General features: G+C 42.9%; 1 protein-coding gene across 4 annotated transcripts; it reads left to right on the top strand.

The window, feature by feature from the left end:
* The first annotated feature begins 1,564 nt into the window (after positions 1-1,564).
* LOC124864233 (proteoglycan 4-like) lies at positions 1,565-19,604 on the top strand. Of its 4 annotated transcripts, XM_047358919.1 has the most exons (5): positions 1,574-2,044; positions 8,392-9,025; positions 10,762-10,861; positions 11,677-11,741; positions 16,056-16,377. In XM_047358919.1, exons 1-4 carry the CDS (start codon positions 1,718-1,720, stop codon positions 11,708-11,710), a joined length of 1,095 nt encoding a protein of 364 aa, XP_047214875.1. In that variant the 5' UTR covers positions 1,574-1,717; the 3' UTR covers positions 11,711-11,741; positions 16,056-16,377. The 4 variants fall into 4 exon arrangements, with proteins under 4 accessions (XP_047214874.1, XP_047214875.1, XP_047214877.1 ...); XM_047358918.1 differs by lacking the exons at positions 11,677-11,741; positions 16,056-16,377 and adding an exon at positions 17,808-19,604 and having other exon boundaries at positions 1,565-2,044; XM_047358921.1 differs by lacking the exons at positions 11,677-11,741; positions 16,056-16,377 and adding an exon at positions 11,142-11,166 and having other exon boundaries at positions 1,575-2,044.

Below are 19,604 nucleotides of genomic sequence, written 5' to 3'. Positions count from 1 at the left end.
GTGTCCAAAACATGCGGCCGAAGGTCTGATGATACGACAACAAAGTCGATCATCGACCTCCTGCCTAGGGTGTCCTGGTGCCAAGTGCACTGATGGACACCCTTATGTTTGAACATGGTGTTCGTTATGGACAATCCGTGACTAGCGCAGAAGTCCAATAACAAAACACCACTCGGATTCAGATCGGGGAGGCCATTCCTCCCGATCACGCCTCTCCAGGTGTCACTGTCGTTCCCCACGTGGGCGTTGAAGTCCCCCAGCAGAATAATGGAGTCCCCGGGAGGGGCACTATCCAGCACCCCCGACAGGGACGCCAAGAAGGCCGGGTACTCTGCACCACCACTTGGCCCGTAGGCTGAAATGATAGTCAGAGACCTCTCCCCAACCCGAAGGCGCAGGGATACAACCCTCTCATCCACTGGGGTAAACCCCAACACGAGACGGCTGAGCTGGGGGGCAACAAGCAAACCCACACCAGCCCGCCGCCTCTCCCCGTGGGCCACTCCAGAGTAGAAGAGAGTCCAACCCCTCTCAAGGAGATGGGTTCCAGAGCCCACGCTGTGCGTGGAGGCGAGCCCGACTATTTCTAGTTGATATCTCTCGACCTCCCGCACAAGCTCAGGCTCCTTCCCCCCCAGCGAGGTGACATTCCACGTCCCTAGAGCCAGCCTAAGCATCCGGGGATCGGGCCGCTGAGGTCTCCACCTTCGTCCGCCACCCAATCCTCTTTGCACCGGTCCCTCACGGTTCCCCCTGCAGGTGGTGGGCCCACTGGGGGATGGCCTCGCGTCTCTCGTTCGGGCTTGGCCCGGCCGGGTCCCGCGAGGAGCAACCCGGCCACCAGGCGCTCTCCGACGAGTCCCGACCCCAGGCCTGGCTCCAGGGTGGGACCCCGGCTCCGCCGTACCGGGCGACGTCACGTGCCTCGATGTTTTGTTCTTCATGAGGGATTCTTGAACCATTCTTTGTCTGACCCATCACCTAGAGCCTGTTTGCCATGGGAGACCCTACCAGGGGCATTTAGGCCCCAGACAACATAGCCTCTAGGATTATTTGAGCACTCAAACCCCTCCACCACGTTAAGGTGACGGTTCAAGGAGGGGGAAACTTGAATCATTTCAAGTAAAATGATCAAAAGTGTTGAATGTGTATATCTCTATCAGGCTTGTTCTCCCTCAACAAGAAACCTAAATAATAAATATAAAAAATATAAAACTCTGTGTTGCTGCTAAATATTTGAAACACGAAAAAGGCCCTCATGGTCTGGGATTTAGTGTTTCTGTTCGGCTGTCCGGTCCGGATGTGTTTGGTGGACCTAGAAGACTCCAGTGGAGCTGCTGCAGTGGTATGGGCTTCCAGCCTCACAAAATAAAAGCTGTGTCCACTTTCTTAAACGTTTTGTTTTATTTTGAAAGCTAACCACCTGTCCAGGTTGGACCCCGCATCCCACCCATAGACTCCTGGAGTTCGGCACCAGTTTCACCACGACCCACTGTGGAGGAAGCGGTGGAAACTGACTGACATCTTAAACACTTTGCTGAAGTTTTTATTTTAAATCTTTGATTCTAGTTTAGGGTAAAGAACCTGTCTTTAGTTTTGAATGTTTAACTTTTTAATTCGGCCTCTTATTTTAAAGTTTCTTTGTGTTTAGTTCAGGCTCTTATTTGGAAACTGGTCTCTGTGTTTGAGGCTCTTATTCTGAAGACTCCGTCAGCTGATGAGGTCAGATCGTGTCTCCATGAGGGAGGCTGTTCAGAGTGTGTGCTCAGTCTGTGCAACACACACACCTGAGACCAGCACCATGGATCTGGACCCCACCGTCATCATCCCCGCCGTCCTCTTCACTGTGGTCGCGGTTTATTTGGCTTCATCGCTGCTCAGCAGGAAGCCCGACAGACCCTCCTCTTCCTCAGCCGGGACCAACAAGCCCAAAGTTGGATACGGAGACGAAGTTCCTCCGTCCAGGGGGCTGGAAGAACCGCTGATCTCTCTGGGACCAGAACCAGCAGAGAAGAACCGGGGCGTCCCGGATCTGAAAGTGAAGGTCAGATCTTTGGATCAGTGCGACTCTGTAGGAGATCTAAAAATCACATTTAAATGTCATTTCATTTACGTCACAGCTGATTATGAAACAACAAACTTCTCACCTGATTATTATCGAAATCTAGGTTTCTGGTTATTATCTGCAGGGTTTGATTCAAAGTTAAAGTCAGAAATAATTAACCTTAATTTAAAGGTTAGTTTCTTTCCTCTTTGTTTATCAGTTGGTGATATTTTTAATATAAATTCATCGGGTTCATGAGAGGAGATGAATATTAACAGTATTAATCCTTTCAGGTGTGGTTTCATCTCTGATTCAAACTATTTAGTTTGTCTTTTTATTTAAAAAAAAACACATCTTTGTTTGTAAAATAAGACAAAATGAACAGAATAATATCCCCCCCCCCCCCCGCCAAAATAATCAATTTAATTTCTGTAAACACTTTTCAGGACGTTATTGTTCCCCCTTTTAAAATTCATAAATATAATAATGTTGAAAACCGGAAAAAAAAATTAAGAAAGCAACATTATTTTATGTTTGTTAATTTATCTACAATTATGTATAAATATTTACTTATTTGTTGGGTTTGTTGAAGGAATAAAACCTGAACCCTGTGGGCTCTGGAGGAGCTGCAGGCATTGACTCCTCAGGTTGGGCTCATGCATGTTAGCAATGAAACGCAGACGAAGTGTTTAGCAGCTCAGAGCCGAGGAGGCGTTGAAGCAGCTGATAACAGCTCCATGCGCGCTGCTCAGCTGCAGATACGCTTACAGTCGCTTGGTAAAGGCTGTTTGTGCAGCAGGAACACAGACGGGTTGTTCTCTGTGTCAACATGACTGGGTTTGAAATAAGCTCCCAGAATCACACCAGGGCATCCAGACCAGGTCCAAACTTTGTGTTTTGCTTGAAGTCCTCAGAGAACCTGAGGCCCAGAAAAAGAAAACCGTGAGGAATCTGCTGCAGTTTTCCTGCAGCCTGTGGACCAGACAGCACCAGATTCCTGATCAGATTTACGATCAGCACGTCGGAGTTGCAGCTCATCGAGTCTCTGTGACATTTCTACTGTTGTGACCCTGCTGCTACAGTTACAGACTGCAGGCCGGGCCTCTCTGCAGCCTAAATAAGGCAGACGCAGATAAAGCAGCGGGCCAGGCCCAGATCACATCAGGAACATTTTCAGTCTGACTGAAAACCAGAATCAACTCCATCCTCATTCTTTGGGAATGACAAACTGCTCTGCTGCAGCGGTCCATTTATGGAGATGGAGCAGCTCGGGGTTCAGCAAATTGAGTCAGAACATGTTTCACTTCCAAAAGCAGGAGAAAAGGTCTGGTTAACCCAGGACCGCTGTGCTCTTTCTAATAATAATGTGTTGTACTGATGTGTTTTACAGTCTGACCCAGTTCTGACATCAGCTGAGCAGCTTCAGGGGTTCTGTTTGAGGGTTTAACTCCTCGGACTCTTTGCTGTGTTCTTGTGTTGCCGAGCAGATCCAGATGTAGACTCGCTTAGGAAAACAGTTCAGTACCCAGAAGGTCCTCCTGCTGTGTCCATTAAGACCAGTTTGAATGTGTGTTTGGGACCATTGTCCTGCTGGAAATCCCAACCATGTCCAGGAGATAGTCCTCCCTCTTTGTTAATGCATCCACTTTGTGCAGTGCACCAGTACCAGTGGCAGCCAAACAGTCCCCCAGCATGATGCTACCTCCACCATACTTGATGGTTTGGACAGTGTTCTTGTGCCTGAAAGCCTCTCCTGGACTCCTCCAAACGTCCTTCTGGTCCTTGAGTCCAAACAGTTCAGCCTTTGTCTCATGTTGCTGTCAAGCTTGTCCATGTTAGCATCTGCAGGTTTGCACACGGTCATGATCATTAACCAGGGCGTAGCAGGCCTCGTTCTCATCAGGTCACGAGGTTCTGTGTATGTAAACATTTGATCCTTTGAGATTTAGATTCAGATTTCTTGTATGTGAATGTCTGTATTTCTGTTTTATTGAAGTTCTGGTGTGAGTCAGGAGGTTTAAAACATGTTATTTAAAGGTCGTTCAGCTGCTTTCAGACGTTTAAACTGTGCAGCTCAGTCGTGTCGGTTTAATCCACCCTGACTCCATTCTGATGGTATTTCCTCTGAACTGGCTCCACTTCTGGCTCTCCTGCCAACCGGTGGCTCCTCGACTGTTGCTAGACGTTCACCGGTTCACAAAAACAGCTTCAGCTGATCCTCCCTCCATGGTGATCTCAGCCACCTCCTATACTCACGTTTAATGCCCTTTTCAGGTCTTGCTGCTGAGAGAAACAAGTCAGAGAAGCACAGAGAGAGAAATCAGTCAGTCTGGAGGTTTGCAGCAACTTTCCTGCATGGAGATGTTTGCCTGCAGAGAACAGAGCTGAAGTGTCTCCATCATAAAGGGAGGCGGCGTCAGAGAAATTAGGTTGAGAGCTGCTGGAACAAATACGCTGTGTTCAACTCAGAGATCTGCAACCTTTACCGTCAAGAGAGTCTTTTATGTTCCAGCAGATTTAATTTAAATCAGATCTGCACATCTAACTGTGGTCTTCTAATAAAGACAACAGAGAGAAGTTGAACTAATAAATGTTTTTCAGTATTTATGAGCAAGAACAGAAGAAAAGATGAAATGTTTATTGACTTATAGAATGAATGAAACAGAATCATAGTTATTATGTTTTCTTCTTGTTTTAAAAACTATGTTTCCATAGGGAAGTGACCAGGCTCACTGTTTCTACATTATTTATCCGTTAAAATATGAACGAGAAGCTGCTGATTAGGTGTTTAATCATTACTGTGGGAAGCGCTATAAAAAGGTTTGCTGCTCTGGAGCAGCTAGGTGTGTGTTAACACATCTCCAGGGCAGAAAGACAAAAGCAATGACCTTAGAGAAGCTGCTGTTGCTGCCCATTAACCTGGGAGGTGTTATAAGGTCATCTCCAAACTATCTGAAGTCCATCATCCTACAGAGAGATTATTCCCAAGAGAAAAACATATATGAATGGTCTAGTCAAAGTTCGAACCTCAACATGATGGAAATACTCATTAACTATGTGTAACAAGTCAATTATTATGTAATAAAGTCAGACAGAAAACCTGCTGAAGGAGGTTCTACAGGCTGCAATATTCAGCTCATGACTGTGTAGAACATCTGAAGATCTTAATGATCTGATTTTCTTTCCTCAGTTAAAATTATTTCTCGTGCTTCCATCAGTTTATTGTTGATTTTCTCCCCGAAGCTTTCAAGACGCTTGCAGCCTGCTAGCTGAACATTAAGCCTACTGATCTCATCAAGATGACTGGCTTTAGATTAGCAGTTCAAGCTGACTCCATTTTTCTTCCTGCCGAGTCACAAACCGAGTTAATGACTTGTGTTCATTCAGTAGCCTGATGCTGTGTTGTAGCTCAGAAACAAGGAGGAGGAGGAGGAGGAGGAGGAGGAAGGCATTTGCAGCTAAACTGGTGCAGTGCTGATCTGAGGATGTGACAGATGGTTGCTGTGAGATTAGTGGCGCAGACGTCCTGGTAAGACCATCAGGCTTGGAACCTTCCTGATGCCACCAGTTGTCTCTGTGGAGAGTCACGGGTTGAGGAATGTCACAGTTCCACCTCCTTCCAGCTCCTTGTTTCATCTGATCCCAGCTCAGACTGGGAGGAAAATTCATCTGAGGTCTGGATCCAGAGTTTAAAACTGACCTGGGAAGATTTAGAGTTCAGCTGACGTTCCTCTTGAAGCTTTTAGAGGAGCAACAGCTGCTCAGATTCCAAAGCGTACCAACTCAGTACTTCCTGGGGGCTCCAACAGCTGCATGGGTCCGTCTTAACCGGGACGTCAGGTTCTGAAACAGAAGATGTGTGGACATGTCAGAGGGAGGGACACAGTTTTATTTGGAGGGCCTCAACAATAGATGATCCTCAGCTATGTTCTGGACGCAGCACTCAGTTGTAAATTTCACATCGTTTTAATTCATAATAAATACGTCGCTTTCAATACTTTCTCCGCCTACTTTTCTGGTTCTGCCTGTAGAAGTTTGCTTGGTCGACCCTAAATGATTCTGCCTGGAAGTCTTTACTGGTCAGAATTTCATTTCAGGACCCAATTCAGGGTTCACTCAGGCTCTCTACTGGGACTCCTACAATTATACAGGGGTTGGACAATGAAACTGTAACACCTGTCATTTTAGTGTAGGAGGTTTCATGGCTAAATTGGACCAGCCTGGTAGCCAGTCTTCATTGATTGCACATTGCACCAGTAAGAGCAGAGTGTGAAGGTTCAATTAGCAGGGTAAGAGCACAGTTTTACTCAAAATATTGAAATGCACACAACATTATAGGTGACATACCAGAGTTCAAAAGAGGACAAATTGTTGGTGCACGTCTTGCTGGCGCATCTGTGACCAAGACAGCAAGTCTTTGTGATGTATCAAGAGCCACGGTATCCAGGGTAATGTCAGCATACCACCAAGAAGGACGAACCACATCCAACAGGATTAACTGTGGACGCAAGAGGAAGCTGTCTGAAAGGGATGTTCGGGTGTTAACCCGGATTGTATCCAAAAAACATAAAACCACGGCTGCCCAAATCACGGCAGAATTAAATGTGCACCTCAACTCTCCTGTTTCCACCAGAACTGTCCGTCAGGAGCTCCACAGGGTCAATATACACGGCCGGGCTGCTATAGCCAAACCTCTGGTCACTCATGCCAATGCCAAGCGTCGGTTTCAACGGTGCAAGGAGCACAGATCTTGGGCTGTGGACAATGTGAAACATGTATTGTTCTCTGATGAGTCCACCTTTACTGTTTTCCCCACATCCGGGAGAGTTACGGTGTGGAGAAGCCCCAAAGAAGCGTACCACCCAGATTGTTGCATGCCCAGAGTGAAACATGGGGGTGGATCAGTGATGGTTTGGGCTGCCATATCATGGCATTCCCTTGGCCCAATACTTGTGCTAGATGGACGCGTCACTGCCAAGGACTACCGATCTACAGATCTAAATATTATTGAGCCACTTTGGGGTGTTTTGGAGGAGCGAGTCAGGAAACGTTTTCCTCCACCAGTGTCACGTAGTGACCTGGCCACTATCCTGCAAGAAGAATGGCTTAAAATCCCTCTGACCACTGTGCAGGACTTGTATATGTCATTCCCAAGATGAATTGACGCTGTATTGGCTGCAAAAGGAGGCCCTACACCATACTAATAAATTATTGTGGTCTAAAACCAGGTGTTTCAGTTTCATTGTCCAACCCCTGTAGGTGCTAATTAAGGTGGTGTTGGGAATGCTTTCCCTTTAAATGGAGGATCAAGGAATGATTGTCTGCTTTCATAACTCTTTCTCCTCCTTTCCCTTCGCCGGTCCTGCCTTGTTCCACAGACCTGGTGAAATAAGGTCTGACTATCAGTAGCTCATCTGCTCAGCGTTCCTGGGAATGTTTACAGAGGACGCTCTGACTGTCAAACATTGGAGCTCATGGAACAGCTAACCAATCTTTATCCTCAGCATGTTGCTGGTGGTCATAGAAATTTGGTTCTGATCCAATGTCCTCTAAGGCTTTTCCTTCCAACTCTCTGCTAAATTGGAGCAGGTCCAGTATCTGGGTGTTCCTGTGGGATAGCAGGACGGAGGAGATGGTGAGCCAGATCAGAATTTCATCCAGTAATGAGGGGGCTGAGCTGAAAGACTCTGGACTTACTGCTCCTCTTAAGTTCCATTCCTATCCTATGGTTCTGAGATATGGATCTGGACTATGCTGCCTACATGGAGCTGAAATGAGCTTCCTCTGTAGGGTAGAACTTCAGCTCCTCCAAATCAAACGTAACCAGCTGAAGGGGTTCACATGATCCGGATGCCACCCTTTGGAGGGTTTCTGGGCAGAACCAGAACTCTCAAGAGGAACTAGATGTCCCTTCTGGCCCAGGAACACCTTGGGAATCCCTAAAATGAGCTGGAGAGTGTTGTGGTGGAGCAGGATGTCTAAGTTTTCCTCCTGGGTTAATTCAGCGCTCCAACCTCCAAAGAAAATGCCACATTTGTGTTTCCCCTCTGATTTAAATCTGCTGCACTTTTGACCCAGTTTGTTCCAGACGTTTTTCATTTAAAGCTGATTGAGTAAAATCTGAGGGGAATCAAAAATACCTGATCCAAACCCAGTGTTTCCCTTTAGCAGGGCTTCATAGTTCTATGCATCTGGGTTCTGTAACCCCAGCTGATATCTAAACATGATTCCAGATTGTTCTGTTGGAAACCGTTCTCTGGGTTTAATTTCAGGATGCGGCCGATAAAACAAGCAGCAGCTCTCAACGTGTCCAATGGTAACTGTCTGTTAACTGTCTTTCTTTCCAGGCTGTCTCAGAACCCGCTCCAGAACCAGTGACAGTACGAAAAGAAGTCCTCAAAAAAGCAGAGACCCAAGAAGATTTTCCTGAACAAATCCAAATACAAGAATCTTTTCCAGAGCCAGTAGAAGCTGCAGCACCTGTTGCAGCTAAAGAACCAGAACTTGCTGCAGATTCAGTTAAAGAACTAGAACCTGTTAAGGAGACAGTAAAAGTACAGAAAACCTTTCCAGAACCGTTAGTAGCTCAGAAACGTTTCACTGAAACAGAATATGTGCCTGAACTAGCTCCAGAACCTGTGACAGTAACAGAGACTCTAGAAGAACCCCCTATTGTACCAGAACCTGTTGTAGAATCTGTCAAAGAGCCAGAGGCTGTACCAGAACCACTTGCAACCCCAGAACCTGAATCAGCTGCAGCCTCAGAATCCAATCCTGTCCCAGAACCAGTTGGGGTTGCTGATCCAGAGCCAGTAGTCCCTGAACCAGCAGCTGAAGTGGTCCAACAGTCAGAGACGAAACAACAAAAAGTTGAAAAAGCGGAGGAGTCTGCACCAGAACCAGCACCTGAAAAGTTCTCTGAACCCACTGAGCATGTTGAAGAGGTGTCGAAAGAACCAGAGCAGGAGATCTCTTTGAATGGTAAGAGGCTTAGTTTCAGGTTATCGACAGGTTTAAATCTGATACTTCCTGTGGAGTTCCTCAGGGCTCCATCCTCGGGTCTCTGATATTTAATTACAATTTAATTCAAATGGATCTCATTGTTCTGAAACGATGGGCCTAAATAACACGGGTTTTAACTTATTATTTAATAGTATGAACCTTTGTTTTATTCAGCTGGATGTTTTGAAGCTTTATGAAAACTTTAATGCTTTATTAATTATGAGAGCTGACATTTGTGTTTTTTCTTGATTTCATTTGTCTTGATTATAAACAAAGGAAGTGGGAAGTGGGGACCTGGTGTATAGCCCCCAGATGCTGCTAATAAAAGAATAAAAGCATATCTCATTCTTGTGACCATCTCCCTTCCTGTAACATGTAAGGAGGGAAAAGCACTTAGATAAAAACCCTAACAATGAGTGACTCCAGTCTGAGAGGTTAACCTGCCCTCCTGCTGGGGTCTGCAGGCAACGTGTCAATGATCCGCAGCAGGTTAAACAGTTGCAGGCAGCTGCTCCTCGTGTTATTTTAATGTTCCAGCTGCAGTTCACACTGAGAAGCTGCAACATGTTCGTAAAAAAGTGAGCTGGATGGTCACAGAGAGAATGTTGCCGCAGGACAACCCCGAAAATCCAGATAAAAAGGAATAAAAGGTTTATTTCACTTTGATGCAGAGATGTTTTACATTTTGTCTCCTCAGCTTTATTTCTTGATATCATTTCTTTCAGTTTCCTTCTCTGTAAGATTCCCGTTCCCTCTGCATACACATAAAGTCATTCTTGCACTGAGGACACCAAGCCATGAAGAGCTCCAGGTGTTCCACTCTAACTACAAACATGTCTGAAGGTGCCCCTCAGTACGGGTTGTCTTTGCCCCATTTCTAGTTCCTAAGTTCTCCGGTAGTCTCTGCTGGGTTCTGGTCAGGACTTCAAGCAGGTCAGTCCAGCAGCTGTGTCCAGCTGTTCCTCAGCCAGGATTTTGGAATGTGGTTCTCCATTGTCATGGAGAACATATGGTCCTGAAGGCAGCAGATGTTGCTCTGAAACCTCTGCTGGACTTTTCTGCATCAATGCTGCATCACAGAAGAGGAAAAGGTCCAAGCCCGTACCATGATACAACCTCCTACCATCACAGAGCCTGGCTGCAGGCTGGATGCTGCTTTTCCAGAAAACGTCTGAGGGACTGATCCATTTGATCCCTGTGTGTGATGGTCCATCCCAGACAAGCTGACTCCTCCTCTGAGGTTAACATCAGACTTCTTCTCTGCTCAGTAACGTCTGTGAATGTAACTCTGGATTGTAGAGCTGGATGAAGGTTCTGCTCCATGAGGTTTTATCAGTTGGTGATGAAGGAACCATCTGAGAGATCAGAGATTACTGCTATAATTATCACCCTGATATTTCCAGGTCCCTTGGATGGTTTCAGGATGTCCTGCTTGGTAGAGGAAGAAACATGCAGATCCTCCCAGTTCTACTGTGAGGGAAGTTTAGATTTTACTGAACTACGTTTGGAAGATGTTTCAGTGGGAAAAAAAATGTTGGACTGGAGGGATGTTAACCAATCAAGTGAATTCAGCTTGCTGCTCGCTAACAGGAAATATTTAAAATAAAATAAATCATCCAAACTGCTCCTGTTCTGGAATTTTATTCAAGCTAAAAGTTGATTAAACAAAGAATAATCCTTAAGATGCACGCTCTGACCTTCTTCTCCTGTTCCAGATGTTGCTGCAGCTGCAGATGAGCTGGTGATTACAGCTGAAAATGAACCCAGCAACTTGGAGATGCTGATGAAGAAGGAGGAGGTGCAGGAGGAGCAGAGGTGAGTTCAGCACCTCCCCAACCTGTTCAGGATTAACTCTCAGCACGTCTCTGTGATCTTGATCATCTTAGTTTTCCTGCATGAGAAGAGCTGCTGCTCCTCATTGCATCAGGAGGTATCGTGCAAACTTTACATGTTCAGTCGAGGAAATTTTAGGATAAATCAGGAGTTCAGACTGAGGTTCTGTGGGAGAATGACCTATCCTCACAGCTGCAGTTAGATCTGAATATTTAAACCTGTTAAACCTGATGGAGCATCTGATTCTGTATGTTTCTGTCAGTTTTATGTGAGGAAGGTTCCTCAACGTGCTTCTCAGAAACTCCTTCAAACTGAGTCTGCTGTCTGAATCCAGGTATATCCAACTCCTCAGTGTGGAAAAGCAGCCTGCAGCTTAGATTTTTCCCTGCTGTTGGAGCTGATTCCTGCAGCTTTCATTTACAGCTCTGAAATGTTCTGCAGGCTTCGCTGCTGTTTCTGCAGAGGAGCGAAGCTTCAAGGTGTTTTTCACCGCAGGTCTTCACAAGAATAAATCATTCTTCCATCAATAAACTGAGTTCTCAGCTGAAACATCTTATTACTGTTGATGATCAGAATGAGACAGAAATGATCACAGCAAGGTGTAAAATGGTGCTGAAGACATCTAAAATAATCTGAAAAGAGCCACAGAGATTCTGATTCATCACAAAAAGACACGACTGCAGAGAAGAACAGGAGCCTAGGTGGGGACAACACAACCTGCTCCTCTCTTCAGCACCAAGATGTTTTCTCTTTTAGCTGCAGATGTTTTCTGACAGACTGCACCTTTATCTTTCTAGGATAGAGCTAACCTCTGACCTGACCTCTCTGTAAAGCCTGTGAGACTGTGTGTTAGGAGGACATGGTAAGGAGATGCTTCTCCTGGCTGTTTGACCCTGTAACCCCGCCCCCTCTGCAGCAAGAACACGGATGTTCACCCATGTTCTGGTTCTCAGGAACCAAGGAGATTTCTGGAGAACCAGTCCAACAGAAAACCTTCTCTAATTTGTGAAAGAAACGGGTGACATCTTGAAGATGAAAGTTTATTTCAGTTAGTGTTAAATTCTAGCAATAAATCTGTTTGTTTCTTCAGGAAGATAACGCTGAAGGACCAGAAGTAACACCTTTCAATTGAACTTTTATTGGTTATTCTTTGGTTATAAGTTTTTAGTGTTTAGATGTTTTATTCAATGTTAATCTTTATTTATTGTGCTTTTATTTTTATTTATGTTTGTATATTTTAAGAGATAATTAACTAGAATATCTAGTGCTAATACTAGAATTCAGACTATTGTTGATTTATTTTAAATTATATTGTTATTAATAATTTATTAACTTAAATATTGATCATTTTTAAACCTGCTAACAGAATAATATTCAAACATTTGCAACATTTAGGAATATTATTTGTTGTTGGTAAATAATCTGATGAAACAGACAGATGGAGAGAAACAGGGATCGGACCATGACAAGAGAACTAGATCAGAACATGGTTTAGGTCGAACATCTGCCTGCCCTCGCTGAAGAAGTTCCTCCTCTTCCTCACTAACCTCAATGATCCTCCATCTCTTCTCCTCCTGGACCTCCACTCAGCAGCTTGATGTCCAGAAATGGGTCACATGTTGGTGCCTGAAGCTCCAGATGGTTCTCACCTAATCCTCTTATTCCTCCTCTCCTGGTAAGGTTAAACCAGTCAGGTTCAGCTAAAACTGAAATCTGGAAGTTTTTCTGGAAAAGGAAGCGGTTGAAACAGAATTCAGAAATTCTGGTATTATTTTCCAGTTCTCTGAGGATAACACGGTGTCCGATCATTCCTTGATGATGAAGTATTTCATAAAGCAGGGAGAGTTCAGACCTAAACCACATCTTTCTGTGGAAGCATCAGCGGCGCAGTGATGGAAAACCTTCCTCTGAGCTGCAGGCAGGACTGAAAATTCTGCTTCCCATCTAAATCTTTTTAGTCAGCCTAAAATGCTTCATTTCATTTTTCTCAAAAAAGACCTGAAAATCCAGCAGAAAGTCTGAATATTTGCACAGATTTTAAACAAATTAAGATCATCATCTTCAGTTTGTCCATGGAAGCTCTTCCTGCTGGACGCTGTGTGACATGAAGCTGCAGTTCTTCAAAGTGTCAGGATTCCCAGTCGGACTCCTTTGTGTTCTGGGATTTTTAGGTTTCTTCTTGCTTTCACTGCTGCTTGTTTTAACTGGGTGACTCCAAACGCTTAATCTGCTGCAACATCCTGAACTCAGGCCTCTGTTTCTAAAGCTTCGCTGCAGAAGTGCAAACATGGACGAAGCTCATGCAGCCAAATGTTTGCATGAAGGTGACAGAACAGCATCCAGCTGGGGGGACCAGAATCAGGACCTAAGGTCCAGGTACAACCCACCAGCCTCATGTTGACCTTATTGTGCAGAATCTCAGATAAACCCACCATTTGAAACATCTTGTTGACTGAAACTGCAGCTAAACTTTAAAATTTCAGACATGGTTTTGGATTAGAGAGCCTTTCTGATTGCAGGTTTCGTATCAGGCTCCTGCAGGCAATAATCAGGGACTCTGAAGGAATTTCACCTCCAACCTGTAGGTGTTAACAAGAGTTATTCAACTACATGGAGCAGATGGTTAAAGCTGCAGTTTTACAGTCGGTACAGGCTGCTGCCTGCTGGCCAGGTTTAGTCACTAAATATAAAAACCCAAAGGGCAGAAAATAGAAATAAATAAACTTGTGATGATGGTTTTTAAGATGATTCATTTTGGGGTTTGGTTCAATAAATGTAGTTTTCCACACAGATTCAAAGACTGTTTCTGGAACATGTTCCCATGAAGCTGCGTGCACAGGAAATGATGTCACCGATCAGAAGGTAGCGAGGAACCAATGATCAGCGTAGTCTGTCAGTTAAAATATCAACAAACTGCAGTCCTTCCTGCAGCAGGTGCTGCAGAGTAAAAATAAGAACAGATGACCCTTTATCCCACAGTATAATATTGGACATAACAGAAGGCCCCTTGGGATATTATTTTTATTATTATTGCTGTCTTACATTTTGCTCATTTTTGTCATTGCTCTATAGTTTCTAATGATTTTATCAGCGAATTATTTCATGTTTTATTGTTTATTGTAACTTTATTTATTTTAAATAAATCTAAAATTAATTAAGTGTTTGGTTCTGTGTGAAGCCCGCTGAGCTAGATTAAATGTAGTAAAGGTGTATGGAGGTAAATTTGTCTCAATATTATTCAATCAAAAAAAAAACTAACCTCAATCAAAAAATATTAAGTTGTGATCAAAACTTTCAGAGTTGTAAAGATTTTTTTTTTTAAATGGAAAATTTATTTAAAATAGTTTGAAAAAACGTTTTTTGATTAAAATGATTTTTTTCTCACGAAGAGAAAAAAGTTATTTGCAAAACATAAACTTTTATTTGCGCATGTCAAAAATCTTTGGTTACGAGTCTCGCTTTTTTGGTTCTGACGATCTCTGTTTTTGGTTGAACTCAAAGAATTTTGAGTTCTGGAAACATGAACATCCTGGGCGGGGCCTAAAGACGAACGCTGTAAGACGTTTCCCTATTGGTTAGCGCTGACCAAAGCGGCCGCTCAAACTGCAGGGCTTGCAGCGTCGCTTCAGTGAGGAGACATCAACTGTACAGAAGAAAACTGCGGTTAACTGCGCCGACAGTCAGAAATACGCGGTGACGTCAGCTGACACCAGCTCTCTCTTAAAGATTAGCGTCACGCATACAAGGTGCTTTACGGTAATGGAGCAGAAAGGATCCGATCCTGGCAACGGTTGAGAATATAAGAGGAAAACAGAAAAGTAACCTACAGAACATTTATATTAATTACATTTTTACAACTTTCACATTCATGTTTTATGTAAAAGAATAAATATTTAATATTTTACTGTACAGTTTTGGAGAAATATCTTGTCAAAATACCTCAAAATGCTCAACCATTATATGCATTTGTCCCACTTTCAGGAATTTATTTCTCCAAAACCATGAGAGGTGACAACACAATCTCTTCAGATTATATCAGAGGGTCATCTATATTATAACCAGAATTAGTATTTCACAATATTAATTCTGGTTAAAACTGGCGTCAAAACCAAAAGAGCGAGAGTCGTAACCAAAGATTTTTGACATGCGCAAATAAAAGTTTGTTTTGCAAAGAACTTTTTTCTCCTCATGAGAAAAAATGAGTCATTTTAATAAAAAAAAAAAGGTTTTTTGTTGTTGTTACAACTCTGAAAGTTTTGATCACAACTTAATATTTTTGGAATGAGATTAGTTTTTTGTTTGATTGAATAATATTGAGACAAATTTACCTCCATAAAGGTGAGTCATGAAGAAGAGGTATTTACTTACCTGAAGCCACCACTACTGCCCCCTGGTGGCCGTTCTAAACATACTGTTTGCTCCATGCATCACTGGTCTGTGTGTGAACCAAATGACATCCAAATCGTTGCTTCTGGGAGCTGAACTGGGTTTGTGTGGTTCTGCTGTGAGTCCTCTGGTTCCGTCTCGTCCCATCTGCCTGCTGCTGTCCAGCTGTGTTGTCTCAGCCTCTAACCTGCATGCCGCCTGCTAACTGCACAGCCAACGGTGAGTCCTGCTGCTGTTGAAGAACCTGATTAACTGTGAACTCTGACCTCGACAGAAAATCAAAAATCTCTGACCTCTGACATGTAAAACAAATAAAACTCTTATTCAGCTCTGAAGTCGGTCTTTTAAGAATATAAACTGAACAATTTAACCACATAATATGCAGACAGGAGGGTTTGTTTTCTTCTCAAACATTATTGCTCCTGTTGTCAGTAATGATTTTACTGCTTGTTTTTCTTTAGAAGACAGGACCATTTCAAGCATTTAGGACCATATTCTCCTGCAGCTCAGACTGCTGTCCCATATCACACTGATTAACAGCAGTCGATAAAAACTCTCAGAGGCAGCATTTAACAGATTAGCATCAGCAGAATATTTTAAAAGATAAACAGAAAGTTGGTTTGGAAGAAAATACAAGAGAAAGAAAGACTGAATCAGATGTTTTAACAGGGTTGCAATGTTAGAATGAGCAGATTTCTTTGATTAAAAAATGGGTTTCAGATCTTTAATTTTCTGCTCCTTAAACAACAATGATTCCTCTCATCATAAAGTCTTCTTCTGTTTCTTCCAGCTGATTCCACACGGGGTTCTGAGGAGAGGAAGATCTGGTGTTTTCCATGGCTCATCTTCAGCTTCCTTCATGTTTTTGTGGATCTAACAGATCTGAGGTGGAGCAGACTTTAGTGGCAAACATGTTTCCCACCAGTCTGTCTCCAGGAATCAGTATTTTTATTCTTGTGTTAAAGCTTTGTGAAGAACGATGTTTTTTGCTCAGACTGGTTTTAATTTGTTTCCTAACAATGAAATGTTTCTGCTTCTGTTGATGCTGCAGCTTTACTTTATCTCTTCTCAGTCTGATTTATTTAAAACAGGAAATAAAAGTGTGAATTGGTTGTGTTCTTGTCATTAACTTAAAGATTTTTAAAAATGGATGTCTGTTTAGCTCACCTACACAGAAAAGCTTGAGCAGTTTTAGCTTCTCCAGCCTGGTTTCAGTTAAAAAGCTCCAGATTCATCTACTCAGATATTTCTATTTTAAATCAAATGAAATTTAATCAGAGTTGAGGTTCTTCTGAACACAGCTGCCAAACCCAAAATCAAATGAGAGAACGTTGACCTGAAAGTGTAAAACAGCACAACTAGTAAGAAGAAAGCAGCTAAACATAATGAACGGTTAATGAAGCATCTCAGCACCCAGAAGGAAGTCAGTCCAGTGATGAGATCTGGAACGACCACCAGGCAGTCAGAGCACTGACTGAAGCTCAGCAGACCCATCAGACATCGGGTTGGGTCACATGGTGGGCGCTACGTGTGGAGCAGATGGTCCGACGGGTAAGTAAGTGCACCCACATCAGTGGAGTCGGGCTGCTGCACGATATAATCACCCGCCCCATGAAAACCCACAATGATGATAAAACAAGTGATGCCTCAACATCAAAGGATTAATATAGAAACTAAGAAATATATTTAAAGTATAATATAAGAAGCCATCTTAAATCCGAATAGAAAAAAAGTCATTAGCAGAAAACTGATAACATCAGAGCGCAGGGAGAATAAGTTTTGAACACATCAGTGTTTTTCTCAGTAAATTCAGCAGCTCTGAAAAGCAATGAAAAAGTTCTGCTGGAGTTTCTTCATATTTGCAATCTGTTGATAAACCACAGTTTGCAGAAAGGTTGCAAAGGTATCAGTCAGGAGAAGAAGACAATAAAACCTCCACAGTATTATAGTTATACCATTAGACGGTAAAAGGGCTGATACTTGGAGAAAATCTGGGAGACATTTCCCCAAACCTGATGAAAAGAAAACATGTCAGGGTCTGTCCAAAAGCACCTTCATGGAAGAACAAGTCTAATGGGACCAAGCTGGAAGTTTTCAGCCACAGGTTTTGATGGCACATGAGGGACATTACCCACAGTGAAACATGGAGGTGGCAGCAGCAGGGGGTGGATCCATTAACTTACTCAGTAGTTTGTAGAAAAGCCTCCATTGGTGAAAACAACTCCATCGCGTCTCCTGTATTGAGAAACCAGCTGCAAGCATGGCAGGTGTTCTGGTTTTAAACTGGTTTTCATCCTCAGTTTCAGCTGGTTTTGAACAGAATTCCTAGCTTTCCAACGTTAGCATTCCTGTCCTGCTGCAGAGGGATTTAATGATTTGTGAATCAGATTTAGTTTAAATAAAATGTGACTCTGTTAAGATTGATTTTCTAAAGACAATACAGAGTCTGAGTCACCAAACTGAAGCATGTTGATGCTAAACGTTTGAATGTGTGTGTGTGTGTGTGTGTGTGTGTGTGTGTGTGTGTGTGGGGTCTCCTCAGGGTGCAGCAGGAGCAGCTGGAAGCCATATTCCTGCTGCTCCAACAGAACCGGGAGCTTCTGGGCTCAGAGACTCTCAAAGACTCGGAGGAGCAGCTGAAGCTCAGCTCTACTTCAGAAACACCAACCAAGATGACGTCCATCCATCGTCCCAACATCTAAGGGTTACCATGGAGACACCCTCAGAGACTCCAAGTTGTCTTCTGTGAAAAAGTATTTGCCCCATATTTCACCAGCCACACCTGACCTGATGACTGGCTGACCTGCTGAATCAAGAACCTTTTTTGACAACATAAAGTAATATAAAAGAAACCAAACAGCAACACAATATGTCCCGATCTAAAGACCTTAGGAGCAAATGAGAGACAAAGTCTCTGACATTTCAGGACAGAGGTCATAATAAATAATAATAATAATTAAAAAAAAACATCTTGATGATCCTCAAGACTTTGGGAAAATATTCTGTGGACTGATGAGTCAAAAATGGACCTTTCTGCAGCTGTGTGTCCCCTTACATCTGGTGTTCAACTAACACAGCATTTCAGAAACAGAACATCATACCTGCAGTCAGACATGGTGGTGGCAGTGTGATGGTTTGGGCTGCTTTGCTGCTTCAGGACCTGGACGACTTGCTGTAATTGATGGAGCCATGAGTTCTGATCTCTAGCAGAACATTTTTGAGAATGTCCCGTCATCAGTTCATGACCCGAAGCCCAAGCTCACTAGGGTTCTGCAGGACACTGATCCAGAACACAGCAAGTCCACCTCTGAATGGCTGAGAAACAAATGGGAGGTTTTAGAGGGGCCAGTATTTAAATCTGATTCAGATGATATTAAATGACCTTTTACATGCTGGAAAAACGTCCAATATGTTTGAATTAAATCAATTCAGGAAAGCAGAGTGGGTCAGAATTCCTCCACAGCGCTGTTAAAGACTCAGATCCAGTGTTTGTGAAACCTGGTACTGAGAATGGCTGCTGTTGCTGCTGCCAAGGCAGGAACCACCAGTTATTAGGCTTAGGGGGTAAATACTTTTCACACAGACCTAGGTTGCTTTGGATGGTTTTCTTTCTCATAATTAATTAAATAAATTTGAAAACTGTTTTTTGTTTTTACTCATCTTTAAAATAAAAATCTATTTGATCTGAAACATTCAAGTGTAAAATAGCAAAAAAGTAAATCTTTAGGGGGTAAATACTTTTCACAGCATTGTAGATAATACAGGGATAAAGAACAGCATGATGCACAACTGTCTAATGTGTTTTTCCTTCAGACACAAAAGTTAAAAACTAAGTCTACCATTTTTTCAGCTGACTTCCACATTTTATAACAACATTTTTCGTTGATATTTTTTTAATAAACTAATTCAACATTCTCCCAAACAGCTTTAAAAAGTCAGTCTGAAAAGTTCTAATTTATTGCAACCTCTAGAGATTTCTCTGCTTTATTATTTAGATATCCCTGGAAACATTAAAAAGTTGAAATTATATTTTTGAATCATTCGTATTTTTTATTTCAGACCTCCATGAAGATAGCCTAGCTTGATTCTTGAAAGGTTTTATTTAGATGAGTAGCTGAAGTATACAGAAAATCTTGTCAGCTGATTTTTAGCCAATCATTCTTTTCAGTTAATTCTGTCAGGATGTTTGTGGTAAACATGATGTTATTTTGTATTTATTGTAGACTTCTTGGATCTGAAAGACTTTTATGGTTTGAGTTCAGATCGTTGTCGGAAATCTGTTTCAGTTTGATTCAACTTTGGTTTCTAACTGCCAATAAAACATCCAATCAAACCTAAA

This window comes from Girardinichthys multiradiatus, chromosome Y (assembly GCF_021462225.1).
Source record: "Girardinichthys multiradiatus isolate DD_20200921_A chromosome Y, DD_fGirMul_XY1, whole genome shotgun sequence".
Classification (NCBI taxonomy): domain Eukaryota; kingdom Metazoa; phylum Chordata; class Actinopteri; order Cyprinodontiformes; family Goodeidae; genus Girardinichthys; species Girardinichthys multiradiatus.
The sequence above is the reverse complement of the archived record's forward strand: the minus strand, read 5'-3'. Positions and strand labels throughout refer to the sequence as shown.

Coding starts and splice junctions, on each gene's coding strand:
- LOC124864233 (XM_047358918.1), top strand. CDS start 1,718: ATGAGGTCAGATCGTGTCTCCATGAGGGAGGCTGTTCAGAGTGTGTGC. Junction 2,045..8,391: donor TCCCGGATCTGAAAGTGAAG/GTCAGATCTTTG, acceptor CTTTCTTTCCAG/GCTGTCTCAGAACCCGCTCC. Junction 9,026..10,761: donor GCAGGAGATCTCTTTGAATG/GTAAGAGGCTTA, acceptor CTCCTGTTCCAG/ATGTTGCTGCAGCTGCAGAT.